Source organism: Aspergillus oryzae, chromosome 4, assembly GCF_000184455.2.
Source record: "Aspergillus oryzae RIB40 DNA, chromosome 4".
In the NCBI taxonomy this organism is placed as follows: Eukaryota; Fungi; Ascomycota; class Eurotiomycetes; order Eurotiales; family Aspergillaceae; genus Aspergillus; species Aspergillus oryzae.
Genome location: NC_036438.1, coordinates 4,454,991 through 4,472,824, shown reverse-complemented (window position 1 = coordinate 4,472,824; position 17,834 = coordinate 4,454,991). Strand labels below are relative to the sequence as shown.

The 17,834-nt window shown below is 50.4% G+C and overlaps 7 protein-coding genes across 7 annotated transcripts; 2 read left to right on the top strand and 5 right to left on the bottom strand.

The window, feature by feature from the left end:
* Positions 1-272: 272 nt before the first annotated feature.
* On the bottom strand, positions 273-2,432 carry AO090102000029 (putative transcription factor; the record flags this gene model as incomplete). The annotated part of the gene is made up of 1 exon (XM_001822224.3): positions 273-2,432. One exon carries the CDS (start codon positions 2,430-2,432, stop codon positions 273-275), a length of 2,160 nt encoding a protein of 719 aa, XP_001822276.3.
* Positions 2,433-3,789: 1,357 nt separating this feature from the next.
* AO090102000030 (uncharacterized protein) lies at positions 3,790-4,415 on the bottom strand (the record flags this gene model as incomplete). Its single annotated transcript, XM_001822225.3, has 2 exons — positions 3,790-4,285; positions 4,363-4,415. The coding sequence occupies 2 exons, from the start codon at positions 4,413-4,415 to the stop codon at positions 3,790-3,792; spliced, it is 549 nt and encodes a 182-aa protein (XP_001822277.3).
* A 1,383-nt stretch (positions 4,416-5,798) lies between these two features.
* AO090102000031 (uncharacterized protein) lies at positions 5,799-7,059 on the top strand (the record flags this gene model as incomplete). The annotated part of the gene is made up of 4 exons (XM_001822226.3): positions 5,799-5,817; positions 5,875-6,071; positions 6,128-6,615; positions 6,690-7,059. 4 exons carry the CDS (start codon positions 5,799-5,801, stop codon positions 7,057-7,059), a joined length of 1,074 nt encoding a protein of 357 aa, XP_001822278.3.
* Positions 7,060-7,291: 232 nt separating this feature from the next.
* Positions 7,292-8,548, bottom strand: AO090102000032 (FAD-dependent oxidoreductase; the record flags this gene model as incomplete). Its single annotated transcript, XM_001822227.1, has 1 exon — positions 7,292-8,548. The coding sequence occupies one exon, from the start codon at positions 8,546-8,548 to the stop codon at positions 7,292-7,294; it is 1,257 nt and encodes a 418-aa protein (XP_001822279.1).
* Positions 8,549-9,528: 980 nt separating this feature from the next.
* AO090102000033 (uncharacterized protein) lies at positions 9,529-11,393 on the top strand (the record flags this gene model as incomplete). The annotated part of the gene is made up of 6 exons (XM_023237012.1): positions 9,529-9,590; positions 9,701-10,091; positions 10,122-10,271; positions 10,302-10,638; positions 10,681-11,161; positions 11,225-11,393. The coding sequence occupies 6 exons, from the start codon at positions 9,529-9,531 to the stop codon at positions 11,391-11,393; spliced, it is 1,590 nt and encodes a 529-aa protein (XP_023091647.1).
* A 114-nt stretch (positions 11,394-11,507) lies between these two features.
* Positions 11,508-13,377, bottom strand: AO090102000034 (Zn(II)2Cys6 transcription factor domain-containing protein; the record flags this gene model as incomplete). Its single annotated transcript, XM_023237011.1, has 3 exons — positions 11,508-13,002; positions 13,053-13,190; positions 13,367-13,377. 3 exons carry the CDS (start codon positions 13,375-13,377, stop codon positions 11,508-11,510), a joined length of 1,644 nt encoding a protein of 547 aa, XP_023091648.1.
* A 1,899-nt stretch (positions 13,378-15,276) lies between these two features.
* Positions 15,277-16,528, bottom strand: AO090102000035 (putative glycosyl hydrolase; the record flags this gene model as incomplete). Its single annotated transcript, XM_001822230.1, has 3 exons — positions 15,277-15,679; positions 15,748-16,001; positions 16,061-16,528. The coding sequence occupies 3 exons, from the start codon at positions 16,526-16,528 to the stop codon at positions 15,277-15,279; spliced, it is 1,125 nt and encodes a 374-aa protein (XP_001822282.1).
* Between the last annotated feature and the right edge of the window lie 1,306 nt (positions 16,529-17,834).

Below are 17,834 nucleotides of genomic sequence, written 5' to 3'. Positions count from 1 at the left end.
ATTGGGACTTCGCAGAGCTCGAATCTAGGCAATCTGAGTTTGCTTCGTCAGAGAAGTTGACGCTTGGTCAATTTATCTGAGCGGGTGACTTCTTTGTCCCGTTGTTCGAGAGTGGTTTTGCTTCCCTTTCATCGGTGAAGCTTATCTGCTAACCGAATTCCATGTATATGATATGATTGTGATATGCCATAGATTTTAGACTATGAGAATAAAGCTCTCAAGGCTGTACCAATTACACGCATGATGCTGGGAACAATTACCAAGAATGATAGTTATGATGTGAAAAGCTCGGTACCTAGAGAGATCTCAGGCACATCCATGAGCATATCGTTGATTTCGTGGCAGTACCCATACCAGATATTGGGGTTAACAATATCTGCACAGGACCACAAAGCATCATCCTCGGATGTGAACAAGGGGGGTTGCTGCTGCTGCCTCTTCTCGGGTTCGACAGGACCAAGGGTTTGCACGCCCCGAGAATCATTACGATCATGGGGGGCAGACGATTGTGAACTCAATAACTCCATGAGTGCACTGACTCGCCCAAGCAAATATCGTGTCAGGTGAGCAGCTCGTGATGCAATCGGGTTTACTGGTCCTGCTGCCTCGAAGATCTGGAGGGATCGCTCGACATGCTGCTGAGCACGAGGGAACCAGTAGCATAGGGGGTAGGCCAACATAAACCCTATGAGTGTGAGAACGGCATTCCACAGGTACTGATAGATCTCAGAAGAGCCATAAAGTACGTCGTGATAGAGCATCCGAAGACGGATGAGATCCGTGACGGTTAGCGCATGTTGTATTGCCGTGGTGGCATGCACATCGGCTTGTGGACTCCGTTGCGGAACCAAGCCGCGACTCGGAAACTGGATGAATGAATGGTGAACCCAAAGAACAATGTCATGATACTGAAGCTCAAGGAGGGTTCGCTGTAGGATGACTGCTGGGGCAAGGTGAAAGGACAGCCTGGCATCGTGATCGTGCTTTAGCCCATCCTCGGTAGCAGTCACCGCATCGGGTTGATAAGCTCCACAAGCAAGTGTCATATTGGGAAATAGCTTTGCATTCAGGATCCGATCTTTCCATTCATATAGGTGCTTGATTTCCCGCGACAAATGGTGCGCATAGCGCTCGATCATGTTGACCGAGTCGACAGTCCCTGAAACAGCGTGCAGGTGATTCTCCAGGGACTCGGCCACCTGTCTTGCCGCCACGGTCAGGGAAATCGACGCCGAGTAGTAAGTGAGGTCCGGGGCGGCCACTGAAGACTCGGGTGTAGGATGCGGCATAGTGATTGTCTTATCATTCAGGGAGACAGCCATCGGTTTTCCCAGCAGCCGGGAACAATGGAAATCGAGATGGACCAACTTCCACCAGATTCGCTGGCGTGTTTCCAACTCTTGTGGCGGTAGATGTGTTCTTGGGAGGCGCTGTAGGTCGAGAGACTGTGTGAGCCGCATGGCTACACCAAGGATATTATATGCCGCCTGAGGTTCTCCCGAGTTCAGCAGGAAGGCAGCCATGAGGAGATGCCGCTGCACATCTGCCAATGTTGGCTCTGCATAAAGGAGATAGGCATTGTTTGTAGCGAGCGCTTGTTGGAATAAGGTAACGAACAGTTTAGCTACCAGGGGGCTTTGAGACGGATTCTCCCCGTGGTCCGATGACACCATGCCCTTCTGAATGCTCAACAAGCGGTTATGCAGTCCAGCATGATAGATCGATTGCAAACAGTAGGCCATTAGAGCCTGTCGCAAAGGCTCAGACTGTCCATCCGACTTGTTCGCTAAGTCCTCCGAACTGACAATTGGCATCAGGAAATAATATCGTGTCCAGAAAATATCAAACAGGGTTGCCTGAAGTTCATTTAGGCTGTCCGGAGTCAGCTGCGAAAGAACTGGCTCTACTCTTCTCAGCAAGTCTCGTGACGAACACGGAACGTCTGCAGGGGCTGATTCAATGGGTTGATGAGGAGATGGTTGGGTCGACATCTGCGACACGACGGTGCAGAAGCTATTCACTCGGGAGATAAAGCCCGCGAATGAGTCCAAGTGCTGTGAAAGAGGAGCGACGGCAGCATGATGTATGGATGGATTCCGCGGTGAACTTAATCGGGGCCTCACTTGCTGGCTCACGACAGCCTGATTTGGGGTGGAGGGAGGTGCAGGCTGGGGGGGTGGAAAACTGGATGGGGCTGACGGCTGCAACTCCCGATTTCCAGACGAGGAAGAGTGTGGATGTTGGTTCGGATGTAGATGTGAGTGTGAATGCTGTGAAGGCTTGTTGCATTCCACCTTGTTGGTGACACACTGGCCACAAGGTAATCTGCCATCGCAGCGGACCCGATGCTGACGGCAGAAGTCGCATGCCCGACGCACTTTTCTCCGCTTGGCCAGTGGTGCGGACCGTATAGAAACAAAATTGTAAAGCATCACGAGTGGGGTATCAATGGCGGTAGTTAGACCAAGATGGCGGGACGAAGGACGACTTCAATCCTGAAGTCAAGGTTCATATGGACATGGAGGTATGTAGTTGTACCGTGGAGTAAAGCCTAGAGGCGGAATACTTTGTACCAAGTGGGCTAAACACCTGACCGAGGGTGGATTCCTGACCAATAGGAAAATGTGGAAGAGTCAGCCAATCGAATCAGCTGGAAGGATGGCGGACTGCGGCTGTCGGGCGCTTCCGCTTCCAGATCCTTTTAGTTTCCAGCCTCTAAAATAGTTTGATTAAAAACCCAGACCCAAACCCGCTAAGGGACGGGTCGGCTCAAACCCGTGAGTGGACCCGCGGGTTTTGGCGAGGCCTATCTAGTAACTAGTATTAACTACTAACCACCTCTTGTACTAGTCGAAGCTGCAGTGCAGACAAAATCCTCCCCCATTGGGTATAGATTCGGCCAAACTCAAATGGTTGCGTCTTCGCTTCTGCTTACACATGACTTACGTGAGATGCCTTACGGTTCATTCCGTTACCCCTTTTGACCTAGTTCATGGTTCTAGCCATTGAATATCAAATTGGATATCAAAGTATGGTTATGTAGATTTACCTATCTTCAGGAAGCAGCCCCTACGAATAATATTAATGTGGATTCGACTGTCCCCACTTCATCGGGACAGACTAAACTTCAAAAAATTGTAGGTCAGGTTTTCACCCCCGGTATACTCCGTACTCAATATCGATATATTGGAATTGGTGCATGCGACCATTCATCAACACAAGGATCGGTCGAATTCAGTATAGTAGGCAATTGGAACATCGCCTTTGGAAATTCGACATACCGATGGAATGTCATTGGATAGCACCGCATACCGCTTAGCAGGTTACCAAGCCCTACTAGCCAACCAGCACACTACGTTCCATCGGTTATCAGAAGCATTGACTCGAACCATAACGAAATTAACATTTTGACATTCCTCATCTTATTAGTACTGCATTAGACCCCACGCTAGTCAAGTAACTTGTCGTGAGGTTTGACGAATCGATCTGTGCCGCCTCCATCCCCCCACGCACGCGCGCAGTCCTCCAACTGCGCCCAACTTAGGGCCGAGGAAAACGAGCGCCCCACCAGCCGTCGTGTGAAGAAAGATGACTCCATCTTCTTCACGGCGTACTCCCAGTCCGTGGTATACTCCTTGAAGAACGGTCGGTAGCCGAGTAGACCCCCAATCCAACGCCCCACAATGATTCCGCCCCAGTACCCGATCTTCTTCCGCAGCCAGTCCGGTAACCAGGCTGGGGGCAGGAGATATGCATCCCCGGCGTCATATGTCTATTCACCCAGACTCGTTAGCGCTCTATCGGTTCGAGGAAGGAAGAGCAGTAACATACGCAGAGTAATTGGATGAAATCCATCTTGCCCTCGTGCACCAGGTAATCATGCCACAAGCCATACCAATTCTCGAAGAACACTCGATCGAGTTGATAGTCCATACCGGGATCGGAGGCACTGAGGATAATTACCATGTCTTCGGTGCTGTCGGGTGCGACGTAGAACCGGTGGATGCACCCGGCCCGGCCCTGCACCTCCCCGTCTTCGGGCGTCAGGATGCGAGTCTGGCCGTCGACTTCGAGGCACATGCGTCCTTGCTCAACGCGGAAATACTCGTTTTGGAAGGGGTGGAAGTGCACGGGAGGGCCCGAGGGGTGATTCAGCGCCTCATTGATCCGCTCATAGTCTGGGTCCCCTTCGTCGATGGGAGGCTTCAGGGCGTACCGTTGACGGAAGCAGAAGCATCGACCCGGCGGGGGTTCCAGGAATTCGGTAACAAGGGCACCTCCGAACCTGACAGGTGATAGGTTAATGCACGTCTCAAAAACCTACTGAAGAGGGTGGTGAGAGGAAGCAAAGCAATAACCCACTTGACAACGGGATTGCTCCCGGCAGAGACATGGTATGGGATCAGGGGAGGCATCGCGAGAACAGAAGGGCAAACTCAGATATCTGGGATCGCTCGCAAGGGTCTGGGTACCTTCTCTTTGTCATTGACTACACCCTTCCGACGAGACCGCTTAAATACTTTACGGTTCACCGAAGTAGAGGTAGCTCCGTCCTTTCATTCCGATCATTTGGAAAGATCAGGATGGCAGGATAAGATGCATTTGTCGATGGACTAGACATAGTCCGTCTCGTTGGTTAGCTGCTGGGCGGAAGTCCTCAAGACTCACGGTCGATATTCCGGCAAATCTGATCCCTGGGCCTTGAACATTTGCCGAGAATAGAGGTCGTATGAAGTATCGAGACTTGGCGGCCGTTCAGCACCACTGTCTATATTTGCGGACTTCCATTAGCCTCATATTGGTGATGATGAGAGATAGAAGCACAGCCAATCGGACATCCAGGAAAGATTATACGCTAATACTTGACTGCATATACACCTATACCTATAATAGTAGTAGGTAGTTAGACCGACTCATTTGTTTCAGCTGCCTGCCAAAGTAATTAGGCTTTAGCTTGTGGGCCCTCCTTTGCTGGTCCGTCCACGAGCCGTCCCTAAGTAATATCGCTTAACCGTCCAATAACGTCAGGCTAAAAATATGGAATCTCTCGGCAGTTGCCGTGTTCTCATCGTCGAAGAGTAGACTTTTGTCAATAGATCCAGCTATCTCGGCCTAGTCGACGCTAGACATCCTTTGCGGCTACTACCAACTACAGCTCCGGGAGCGAGAAATGCCGATGGTATCAAAACTGAGAGGCGAAAGATCCAAGGAAAAGAAAAAGAAAAAGAAAAAAGGAATAGGAAACAAATGCTGCTAGGAAGAGCGTTTGTGGAATCAACTAAGGGTGTCAGTATTTAATATATAGGATTCTTTTCCGCGTGCATGAATTCGTAGCATGTAGACGATCTATTACTCTGTAACAATTCTTCCTTCAATCTGCGAGGTCTGTGTTAACAGTTTTCATCATTAGTCTATGACTCCTTCGATTGGCGCCATGATTGTACCTCAAGCGAAGACAACTCTTGAAGTTGTCATTGTTGGGTAAGATACCCTCTTCTCCCTTGATTCTAGTCCTTGGATTGACATATATGCTACGCGGAACCCAGAGCCGGTGCGTCGCCTCAAATCTCATAGCCAGATGTCTTCTGATATAAATCTAGGGATTGGTGGTATGGCGGCAGCACTAGCCCTAGGATTGCGCGGTCACCATGTTACTATCCTGGAATCGGCCCCAAAAGTGCGTACCCCTCGCTGCAGCTGATGACCTGATCAGAACATGTTGGTGATAGAACTAATCATCAACGTCATGGGACTTCTAGTTGATGGAAGTTGGTGCCGGAATTCAAGCATCGCCTAATATGCTACGCCTTTTTGATCGTAAGTCCTTTCCGTGCAGGTATCTCGAGTACATCATGGGGCTAAACCTTTCCCTAGGATGGGGAGTATCTTCCATGGTACATGCCAAGGACATCGCACTTGAGAGCATCACTATTCGCCGCTGGGAGGATGGTGCCGTCCTAAGCACAATGCCGGTTAACAAGGCTTACGGGCAGCAGACTGTGGTACATCGTGCAGATCTGCACAACGCGCTCATCACCAAGGCTCTGGCGCTTGAGAATGTTCGGCTGAAGGTAAACTCCCGTGTCACCGGCATCAAGTCCTACCACCCAGCTGCCGTCGCGCTCAGGATGGCACGGTGGTAACGGGCGATGTGGTGGTGGCAGCCGACGGGATCAAATCGGTGCTCCGCGGAGAGATGCTAGGGTCACTGGCAATGCAGCCTATTCCAACAGGAGATGCAGCTTATCGCATCATGCTATCACGAGAAGTGATGGAGCAAGACCCGGAGTTGAAAGCCTTGCTGGATAGTCCCAGCGCTACCCGTTGGATTGGACCCCATCGTCATGTTATCGCGTATCCCGTGCGCAACCATGACCTGCTTAATATTGTCTTACTGCATCCTGACGACCATGAAGCGGAAGAGTCTTGGACTACGACGGCGTCCAAGCAGACTATGTTGCGTCAATATCATGGGTGGGACCCAAGGTTGCTGAAGCTCCTCGATCTCGTCAAAGAGGATGAGGTCCTAGAGTGGAAGCTGTGCAGTTACCCAAGCCTAAATTTGTGGACGAAAGGCCATATCGCCCTCCTTGGGGATGCCTGTCATCCGATGCTGTAAGTCTTGGAGCGCCCGTCCCTTCTCTGCTGAAGTTGTTCAGCAAGGACCGTGGAAGCTAACCTAGAGCCAGACCATATGTTGCGCAAGGTGCCGCTCAGGCTGTTGAGGATGCGGCCGCCTTGGCTATTCTCCTATCTATTATACCCTCTCGGCATGCCATTCCTGAGGCTCTCCGTGCCTATGAGATGTCTCGTAAACCACGCGCAGAGGCGATCCAGCAATCGGGAATGGCCAACCGTACTATTTTGCATCTTCCCGATGGTCCCGAACAAGAGGCTCGCGATAAACAGTTCCTTGCGAGCAGGAGCAGTGCAGCCAACCCGGATAAATGGGCTGATGCGGAAACCCAGAAGCTGTTGTGGGGATGGGATGCGGAAGAACACGCTTTAGCAACATGGTCAGAGAACATGAGGCCACCACATCTTGAATCATCTCTTTAAAGAGAGGAGGGAGCAATCTGGTTGTCGTAGATGTGATTTTCAGACTAAGGATCCTGATGAAGTTTATTATATATAGACATATACCGAAGCCATAATGCCGTTGGAATCTAAGCCGATGAAAAGCAAGAAGCATTCACCTTGTACGACAGGAAATGCTAGAATTTTGTAGTTTTGTTTAGTTCAAATAATCAATATACTGGTATCGTAGGTATTTCCATCCCAACATAATAGACTAAAGACGAGAAGAAGGCTTCCTCACTACACCCTCCACCAGCTCCATACACGCCTTGCTGGTCCCAAAAGCAAGCGACCATCCTGCGCCACCGTGGCCATAGCAATGAATGATTCGACTATCCTGTCCACCCAGAGTCTTTCTTCCCTCGCGCTCGACCCGAATTTTTGAGTTTCTATAGGGTCGCAGTCCTTGTGCGAATGGATATTGAGGATCTAGTCGTGCATTCTTCAGAACAGGTACCAGGTCTTCGCATCGCTTGCGCATCGCCTTGATCACCGGCGAGTCGGGCGTGAGATCGAGATCCATCTCATGGGCTTGCTCAATGGACCCCAAAACCAATATATTGTCACTCCGTGGCACAATGAATGCAATATCTATATATTTCCCCTCGGCGTCCTCATCCGCCGCCACGATAATAGAGCTCTCAATCTTCGGAAATTCCGATCCATCGTTGATGACTCGCAAGATGCCTCCTCGTAACGAATGAACCCCCAGATCCGAGGCAATCTCCCGAGCTCCAAGTCCAGTCGCATTCACAATCGCATCGGCACCATACATTCTCAACAAATGCGATTCCTGGTCGCGCAGATTCCCCACAATGTTATCCGTCTGCATCCTCGCCCCTTTACTCCTAACGAGCCGCATCAGGAACGCCATGGCGACGTCCGTATCGATCACCGGTGCAGGATGCTCATACGCATCCTTCATACCCCCATTCGAGCTGACATCTACCCCGTACTTCCCCGCCAGCTCCATGCCCCAGTGAAACCGTCCCGGGGCCAGCTTCCGCGCAACCTCCATTTTGGCATGCGTCGGTTCATCATCCTTGACATAATACGTGTGGAACGAAGCACACAATGGCATTCGCACCCCGAACGCTCTCGCTAGCTCCGTATTCGCCGCCAGCTTCGCATAGATGGCGTAACTCTCCAGCGCCCATCTCTGCGCGGTCTTCAGATCCGCTTCGGTCAGCTCTTGGTCGGTCAGTCTCACTCCGCCGCATTGCGTGGGCGGAAGCTCCCATAATGCGCCGGCAATTTGCGAGGTTAGACGCTGGGTGCGTCCATCGCTGGCCCATTCCTTCGATACAATGGTGACTTTATAGCCGGCATCGAGAAGATGCCAGGCATTTGTTAGACCGGTGACACCGGCACCGATGACGAGGATGTGCGGGGCGTTGGGAGTCAGTTTGTGGAGGGGATCTGGGCCAGCAGAAAGGTAGCTAGTGAGGTGAAATGGTGTTGATCGAGTCATATTGACTGTACTTTAGACAGGTGTATTGTAGGATTTGGTGGATGGATACGTTGAATGTTACAGCGGATGATGGGTGATGCTTAGATCCTTTGTGGGAGAGGAAATGAGGAAAAGAATGTAGCGGTGTGATTGCGATGCATGAGACTGCATGGATATGTGTCAAGCCCTGGTGAACAGTATATATGTCGTTTATGCAGAGCGAGCTGACCCTATCATTTAGCCTCCTAGGTAAATGACGCTACTATGCCTACCCCGCCAACACGAAGTTCGCGATCCAACCGCCATCTTGCTCTGGTGGCTAAAAAAGTCACGGTGAGCACAGAATTATCTCTTTCGGGATGACGGTGTTGTAAGATGTATTGAGATAGGTGACTTACTATATCGTAGCCTATAATTCAAATTGTATCGTAAGGGCTCGATCGGCATATGTGATCTAGCTGGCGGTGAGCCTTCGGAGTGTAGTAGAGCAATACGAAGGGGATTCTATGAAAAGCTATATATGGGATCTATACGTTAAGGAACTGAGTATAGGCCTTAGGCATCTGCGTGATCAATCTTTCTTGAATATCAAACTATTTCACACCCCTATCCCTTATATATATTAGACAGGGATATGTGATGTGACTAGTGCTTATGGCAACCTGCGTAACTAAGGCATGCTTAGGTCCAATTACGAAAGAACCAAGAGGGTAGTGTTTGTTGGGGTCTTGGCTTTCTTCTGGATACATTGCTCTTTTTCTAGCTCTGGCGAGGTTTACAGTTGTACCATGTTGGGGTCTACGCTCATCTTCCTCCACTCGCGACCTCATGACACTAATTATTTATTGGTTATAAATTATGAGACTCTAAGCTTCTCAATACAAATCGTGGCCCTCATATCTTGGCCACGCATGTATCACCAGATATTACTTAATAGGGTACAATATAGACAGCTATCGGCATTGAAATAACCTCACACCCCTGTAGGAAGGACAAAGAAAATGTTATACCCCTACGGGAGACACGTATTTAAACCACTGCCTACACCCAACGGACCCTCCTTGTTCCATACATCTATCTTTCCGTCATACTAAATCAAATTAACCATGCCGTACAAATCCCGCTGGCGGGTCGATGTCCCCGACACCCACCTGGCATCGATCCGACCGACAGATGTTTCTTGGACGCCGAATGCCTGGACACGCATTATTCCACGACCCATGACTTGCGGCTCTGGAGCCAGCGGTTTGCAGCTGGACTACGAAAGTCGGGTCTGCGTCCGGGCGACCGCGTGCTGATGTTCCCTGGCGACGATCTATTCTTCCCCGTGGTGTTCATGGGGATCATCATGGCCGGGGGCATTTTCACGGGCGCGAACCCGATGTCCGTGCCGCGTGAGCTGGCCTACCAGCTAGAGGATAGCGGTGCTACGTATATTATCTGCGCGCGCGCCAGCCTAGACACCGCTATTGAGGCAGCAAGGCTAGTTGACTTGAGCCGAGACAAGGTATTCGTGTTCGACAACACGCTGTGCGACGGCCACGGTGTCGGCGAAAGGCCTGTTGTTACTGGAGCGAGCTAGTAGCATCTCCAGAAGAAGGGAGGGATTTGCATGGGACGAACTCTCGACACCCGAGCTGGCCGATCGAACCCTCGCGCTGAACTACTCCAGCGGTATGACGGGACGGCCAAAAGTCGTCGAGATAACCCACAAGAACTACGTTGCCAATCTGCTGCAGTTCACGTACATTGAGCGCCTTCATCCAATTATGAGGCCAAGCGGGCGCGCAAACGCTGTCTCTGTTTCTTGCCGATGTACCATTCAATGGCCCAGATGATTATGATTGCAGCCACTTTGGCCCTGAACACGCCCGTTTATATCATGCCTAAATTCAACTTCATCCAGATGCTGGGGTACACGCAGAAATATCGCATTACGGACTATGTTGTCGTGCCCCCAATTGTTGTTGCCTTGGCCAAGCACCCGGCTGTCAAGAAGTTTGATCTCAGTAGCGTTGAGGATATAGGGTGTGGCGCCGCACCATTAGGCAAGAAAGTTTCTGAGCAGTTGCAGGCTCTGTGGCCTCCAGGAAAGGTGAATATCAGGCAAGGTTATGGAATGACTGAGTAAGGTTCCTTTTCCTCGTTCTTAGTGCAGTTGAAGATGCTCATGAATGTCTGTCACAGAACCACCTGTTCGATGGTTAATTGGGACCCCAGGGAGAAGGGATTCTCGGCTGCGGTTGGAGAGCTGAACGCCAACTGCGAGGCTAAGATTATGGCTGAGGACGGAGTGACTGAACTCCTAGAGCGCAATCAACGCGGAGAGCTGTGGTTGCGTGGCCAGAACGTCATGAAGGGATACTGGCGGAATCCGGAGGCGACAAAAGCAACCACGACGGAAGATGGGTGGCTCAAGACGGGCGATGTTGCTTTTGTGGATGACCATGGCAAGTTCTACGTTGTAGATCGGCTGAAGGTGAGTGCTATGTTCGACCAATATAGAAGGTTACTAACGGTTGCCACACAGGAGTTGATCAAGGTCAAGGGCAATCAGGTTGCTCCTGCTGAGCTGGAAGCCTTACTGCTGGAACATCCAGCCATTGCAGATGCCGCTGTGATCGGAATTACCACGTGAGTCCTTCTTCTTTCTTTGTGGCTTGTCTGTCGTTGTAGCGAGCGTTAACTTGGACGTAGCGACAACGACGAGGGACCCCGTGCCTATGTTGTGCTCAAGCCCGGTCAGGTGGCTTCGGCGAAGGACATTGTGCAATTCATCGAGGGCAAGGTCTCCCCGATCAAACGGATCACTGGTGGGGTAGTTTTCATTGATGTCATCCCCAAAAACAGGGAAGATTCTGCGTAAGATGCTCCGCGAGCAGGCCCAGAAAGAGCTGAAGCAAGGCACTACGGCCAAGCTATAGGCGGACCTGCCCACCCATGTTACTTTCAGCAGATGCGCTGTCTGCCTTGTCCATTCCTAGCGATATACCAACTTCTTCTGCCGGTGCGTGTCAGATTTCTGGTTACTTTCAGGGACAGGAGATGGTTTTGTTTCCTTATAATGCTCTAAAAATCGAGAAGCGCGAACGGTTGTCCAGTTCGGGATGTTCTGCGTAGACGTCACAGTATCAAATAGGTACCGAGCAAGTTTCTCTTCAGCTTCACCGATAACACAGGATGTACCTTTCTGGTCTTTGGCTTCCAACTCAGCTTTTAGAGAAACGATGGCTATGGAAGCTGCGAAGGTCGAACTAATGATGCCCTCATAATGAGGCCAGGCAAGTAAGGCTTTGATTGCTCTCAGCCTGAGGGGATATCGCGGGCAGTTCACCGCAACCGTGTGGAGCCCTGGAATAATTCCTAAATCCAATGTAATGGTCGGACGTTCCGAGAACTTCGCCATGTATGCCTCATGGGCTAATAGTAGGGCCTCATATTCGGGGATCAAATCATTAGGCACAGGTTTCTTCATGAGACAGGTTTTAACGGCGACGAGCTGACTACGATATTGTAGTCGAACAATATCCGCGCTCTGTTGCGCCCTATAACTCAGGCTGGGATAATACCGATCGTAAAATGTCTCGAATTGGTGGTGGAAACGAGTATATAGAGACAGGATCCGCTGCTGCTTGAGGCACAACTTGCCGTAATTGGTCTGGACCTCGGTACTGGAAAGCCGCCATCGATTGGCGAGAAAATGGACACCGGCATGGAGCAAGGAACTCATATTGTGTCGTACATCTTCTAATCTGTGCAGGGGGCGGCGGAAGTCCTCGTCGGACAGTTCCTTGAGCCCGTCGTTCGCAAATAGCAATGGGCCAGACCCAAAATGCGCGGATTGGACGTCCAACTGTCGGAAGGCCTGGATAACGCAAAGAGGGATACACTGTTTCTGGGTATTCTGTGCCTCCTTTAGTATTCGGAGACCACCTCGCAAGTGCTGCAGAGCTCTGGTATACTGTCCCAATAGCAATTCGGCGAGAACAAAGAGCAGGCAACATATCAGCACGATTTCAACACGCTCGGGATCCTGAGAGGCGCATCGTCGGTTGAGGAGGGCAAACGATCTGCTAGCCTGTTCGAGCGCGAACCGATGTAGAGGCCGACGGAGGTTTTCGCCTACCAGCAACAGCTTGGTCGTCTCCGAGTCTTCGTGGAGAGCACTTAGCGCATTGGCGGCATGGTAAACGGCGGGGTCAGCGCGACTCATCTGCAGAGCCAGTTGCTGCCATAACTGGGAGTCGAAGAATCCGGCCAGGCTTGGGATGGAACGATATTGGAAGTAGGAGAAGCACCGTCTCTCGTCCGCGGTCGGCACCCAGGCCAGGCACAGCTCCACTTCTGGGATACGTCCCAGCGGGCTCTTCCTCTTAATGGGCAAGCGACACAAGTCATAGCCTTCGCACTTCAGTCCTGTGGAGGTACAGTTGTTGCATTTGGTAGGCGCTTCATCGCATTTGATCCGGCGCGCGCTGCGCCAAAGATTAGCCGAGGTTCACCCACGCGTCGGTCTTTTGCTTACCGGCAGGTCCGGCATCCCGTCATAGACCGCCTTCCGCGTTTCCTGCGTCGTGGAGGAGCTTCTGGCATTTCCAGACCAGGTTCCAATTCCTGCGCAGGGGTCAAGGAGGTAAAACACAGCGGATATATTAAGCTTTGTCTAAGTTGACCTGCAATGCAGCTAGGCCCCTCAACTTGCGTGTTCAGAAGAGGAAACCTCGCTTATGCGCGGGTGGATGATCTCATGCTCTGCTTATGGTTCGTTTCAACTCAAGTCCCCACAACTTACGTGGCGTCATTATATTCAGTCGCGCTAATGAGAGCTGCATAACTCACAGAATGGGCATGTTGGTGGGTCTCTTTCGACTCGTCAGAACTTAAAGGTAATTGTGAAGGCTTTTGCTCCTGAACTCGGTCCGCTGTGCCTGCGCCAATGTCTACAATCAGCATGCGGGGTCCGGATATAGCATGCCAAGAGTTGGATGACAAAACAATATGCCAGGCTAACTAACCGTATCGACCTTGGCGGTTAAGATGTTGAGCAAGTTCGGTCGTGATTTGAAATAGTGATATTGACTATGGTCAGGTGATCTGAAGCAAGGATCGATAATGCCCCTGTATCTCGATTGCAGTGATCGGATGCTGAAAATTCAGATAATTAGCAGAGATTGCAGAGCAGGATCGAAGTGGATAGATTGGATAAATTCTTGCATGTGCAGACAGAGGTTCGATATGGATTGACCTAATGGTCGTCACGTGGAAAGACTCAGATTCCCTGTTCGAATGGCAAAACAAACACTGACCTAAACATCATCTGAACAATATTGGATATACCACTATGTCCGCTTGCTACATAACGGGCGTTACCACGTCTCCTTGGTCTGGACACGTTCTATAGATCATCCTCGCAACGTCAAAGCCCTCGTACTTGGCGGCTAACTCACCTTTCAAAAGGGTCATGCTAGTATCTCCGGATGAGTGAGTTGATAGATTCACATGGCACATTTTCTCCTCCCTTATCCTTTGCGTCTGGGGTGCTTTCAAGGCATCAACCAGAATATCTCGTGGTAAGTCTTGAGATTTCATTGTACAACCCAACACTGGTCTCCGACATCCAGCTCCTCTATGTGTGCGGCACGAGTTGTGCGAGGCAGAGCGTGTGAGCTCTTCAGTGAGTATCTTTGGCTTATATGGCTGTTGACAGTGTAAGGGAGCCATCGAGCGCGTCTAATATCACCTTTATTGCTGGCAGGATGATTTACTTCCTTGTGTTCCTTATGCGAGCCTCCAACGTTACTACTTTGCGCTGAAACGCATCTAACCAATACCGGAGTGCGTACACAAAACGACTACTCCTCCGATCGGGTTAGATGCGATTGCAATTGTCAAATGCTCTTCAGGTCATAGGATGTTGTGCTCCAGGGCTACATAACAAAAGCCCTTGCAAACCTCAACGGCATGTTCAAGACAATGTCAATGGATAAACGCCTTGAGTTGAGCCGTGCGAACATCAGTCCCGAGTCGGCCGACTTGCGGGATGAACGAACAGTACTTCTGCCCCTGGAACTTGTACAGCTTAGTTTAATCATCCTGTCGGGGAAACCGTTTGGAGCGGCCGTGCGTTGCCAAGCGTGTCGCATGCATGTCGTGGAAAATGCGCTGTTGAGAATAGGTGATTGGACGCATATTTCACACGAGGAAATCGGCCAATGGGCCGGGCTCTGGTGCATTGAGATTCGAGATGATCACTGGCCTACTCGGCTGTGGATCGTTGATCCCATGTCCTCCGTGGTGGGTCGTATTGGTGGATTCCGGAGCGGCTGTGCCATCGCGACTTGCACTAAGTGGGACTATGGAGGATCTCGGGGATTCTGACACGAGAAAATACATTGCTCAAGGCGGGGTACAAATGCGTTCAAGAGGTTGACAATTTATCCAGGTATGTGCTTATCGTATGTTTCTGAGAGGCCTCGATAGTACCGAGCAGAAAGCATCCACCGCCCTCATCACCGCTTCAGACTAAAAAGGTTTAGTGTGATCAGTGGTGTGCTACGGACAAACAAGTCAAGCAGGCCACCACTTTCTCCTTTTTCTTTGAGAATTCCTCTGGTATTCGCACTATGCAATATGTTGTAAAACTATGTAAAGAAGCCAATAAGTTCTATGCTGCTTTCCAGAGCAGATATACAATACTAACAGTCTATATGTCCAACGCCTTGAGTCAATCAAGCTAAAACTTTTGAGTATCAGATCCCAATCGCTGCAACCAACGCATCCATGGCAGAGCTATGTGTCGAAGCATCCACCTGAGAGACGGGGCCCGCCCAGTCCACACCCAGCTGGTTCTGCGCATTGCGATCGTTCTGCCAGATACTGTTGGCAGACGCGTTGATTACCTTCGCGTACACATCGTTCGGGGCAACAGAGTGCAGGAGCTTCAAGTTCCGGATGAAGATACCCTTGAATTGGGTTTCGTTGCTGTCACAGCTGTCCGGTTCACATGACTCATGAATGATGTCGTTGTCGTCCGCGAAATACGCGATCGAGGCATTGGCAAGCTTTGCTGCGGCATCCACGTATGATTCGTTGGAGACTGCCCGGTCAAGCTCGGCGAGTCCTCCCAGAACGACTGCTTGATTATAAGACCATCTATGCGACTATTGTTAGTCCTCGTATCCCATAATGTGTGGCTTAGATATGGTATGGTCAGGACTTACATTGTTCCCCCGTTGTTCTTGCAATCGCTCGATAACCCATCGTTGATGGTGTTGTTTACGTTAATCATCCCGCTGTCCTTAAACCACGTCCATTGGCGCCGAGCCCAGTCGACATAATAATCGCGGTCAGAGGCGCGGTTGGCCAGATGTGCCGCGAGCGAGAAGAAAAGCTCGTTCGTAATGGCATTCACGTAAATATGTTGAAAATCGGAGTCAATTCCTCCATTACCACATTTCGATGGCCAAGCTTGGCTCTGAACGGCCAATTGTTAGCAACGATGCGTAGCCAAGAAACGGGAAAGACGATCCTTACCAGATGTTTGAAAATTCCAGCTGCCAAATCCAAGTAATCCTCAATTCCTGTGACGTCGTACGCGGCGATCCACGCCAGCCCCCACCATGCATCATCATCATAGGACCCATCGAGCCATTGCGTGGCGTCTACAGAACGCTTGCTCTGGACGGCGGATGAATAGTAGGAATCGTTATTCCGGTCAGGATACGGATTCGACACTGGCCCGACACTGAAGGTGTTTGCGAATACTTCTTTCACAGTGTTGTTGACCGACTCCGAGTCGTCGACGAGGGCCAGGTCCGCCAGCACTGTCATGCAATTGGCCCCGTTCCACCACCCGCAGGTATTCCACATGCCGGTGGATGAGTTATACCATGTCTGCAACGTGGTGAGGGCGGTTTCCGCTCGAGAGATGGCGACACTCTCGGCGGACACGCATGTCGCCAGAAGCAAGGGGGCCAAAAGCGACCGGGGTGAGGGCGACATTTTCGAATTGGGAAACGGAGGATAGTACGGAATAGGTCAACAGCCAGGGCCATGTCTCTACTTCTTATAATGCCGGAAAAAAATCAAAAATGGATCCCCACTAACGCAGGGGCAAAGGGAGATGGGAAACACGTAAGTGTGCAGGCAACAAGGAACCAGGGGTGCAGATGCCCTCAGGCATTCTGGAATCGATCAGATGGGCCTGTCACATCCTGGTATGCGAAGAATGGAGCAAGCCCCATTCTTTGAAACTTGAGACCCATTCGTGATACATCACCCGATTAGCCGCCGTTGTTGCCGAGCTTAAACTTCAGACTTCGCACCTCTGCCTGTTCCTGACATTGTACCTGATGGGTCCTGAATATCATTTCCGTATTTGACAAGCGATCCACGGTTGATCACCGCCAGAAGTTTTGCGTTGCCACCAGTCTCCGAAGTGCCGAGCTTTGGAACTCGTCGGCCACTTCCCGATATATTGGTTGGATTCTCAATAGTCACCCGTGATAGGCAATTATCATTCCGTTTCTATAAAGTTATCAATAGCTCGGATCGCCATGATTTATAGATTGACTGAAACATAAACAAAACTCAAAACGAAAGGGGCTGTATTCTCCAATGCTCTCCAAGGGATAAATGGTCGAACCTTAGGTGAGCAACCATCGACTTGGAGCCTCGACCGGAACCTTTCCATGGTTCGGATGAACTCTGACCTATCCTATTCTTTAGACTCGGCTCTAGTTCGCTTCGACAATGCCATAGTGGGTATAGATTAGTTCAGCTCTAGACTTCTAGGCGTTCTGGGCAGTGGGAACGTATTGTGGACAGCCCTATTGTGGGTATTCGAATTACGACTGAATATTTTCGAGCATGTCCTCTCACAGGAGTATGGACGGTAGTTTGATTGGCCCATAGTTGAGACAAATGTCTTTTCTTCTCGACATAGAAGAGGAAGAATTTTCTATTTTATTTTCTATTTTTTATTCTTTTTTTATTTTTCTACATATTCTTATGTTGTTCTCCTAGTCAAATGTGTTGCCCTGCCGGTATACAGCCGCCAGCGGAGTAGTCCAAAATATATAATCAATCCGGAGAATGTTCCCATCTCCACCAGGCGCACCCCCTTCAAATGCCACTAATCGTGGAAATCTCAATGTCACCGTAACTAAATTCCTCTGTGAGTAAAATCTGAAACGCATGTCGGCTTTATTCCAACGTCAAAGTAGGATACTGTTCGATCTCGGAGTCGGTAGATCAGTCATCAATATCCGATATGACGTGCTTCCGGTATCCGATGAGCAACGCAATT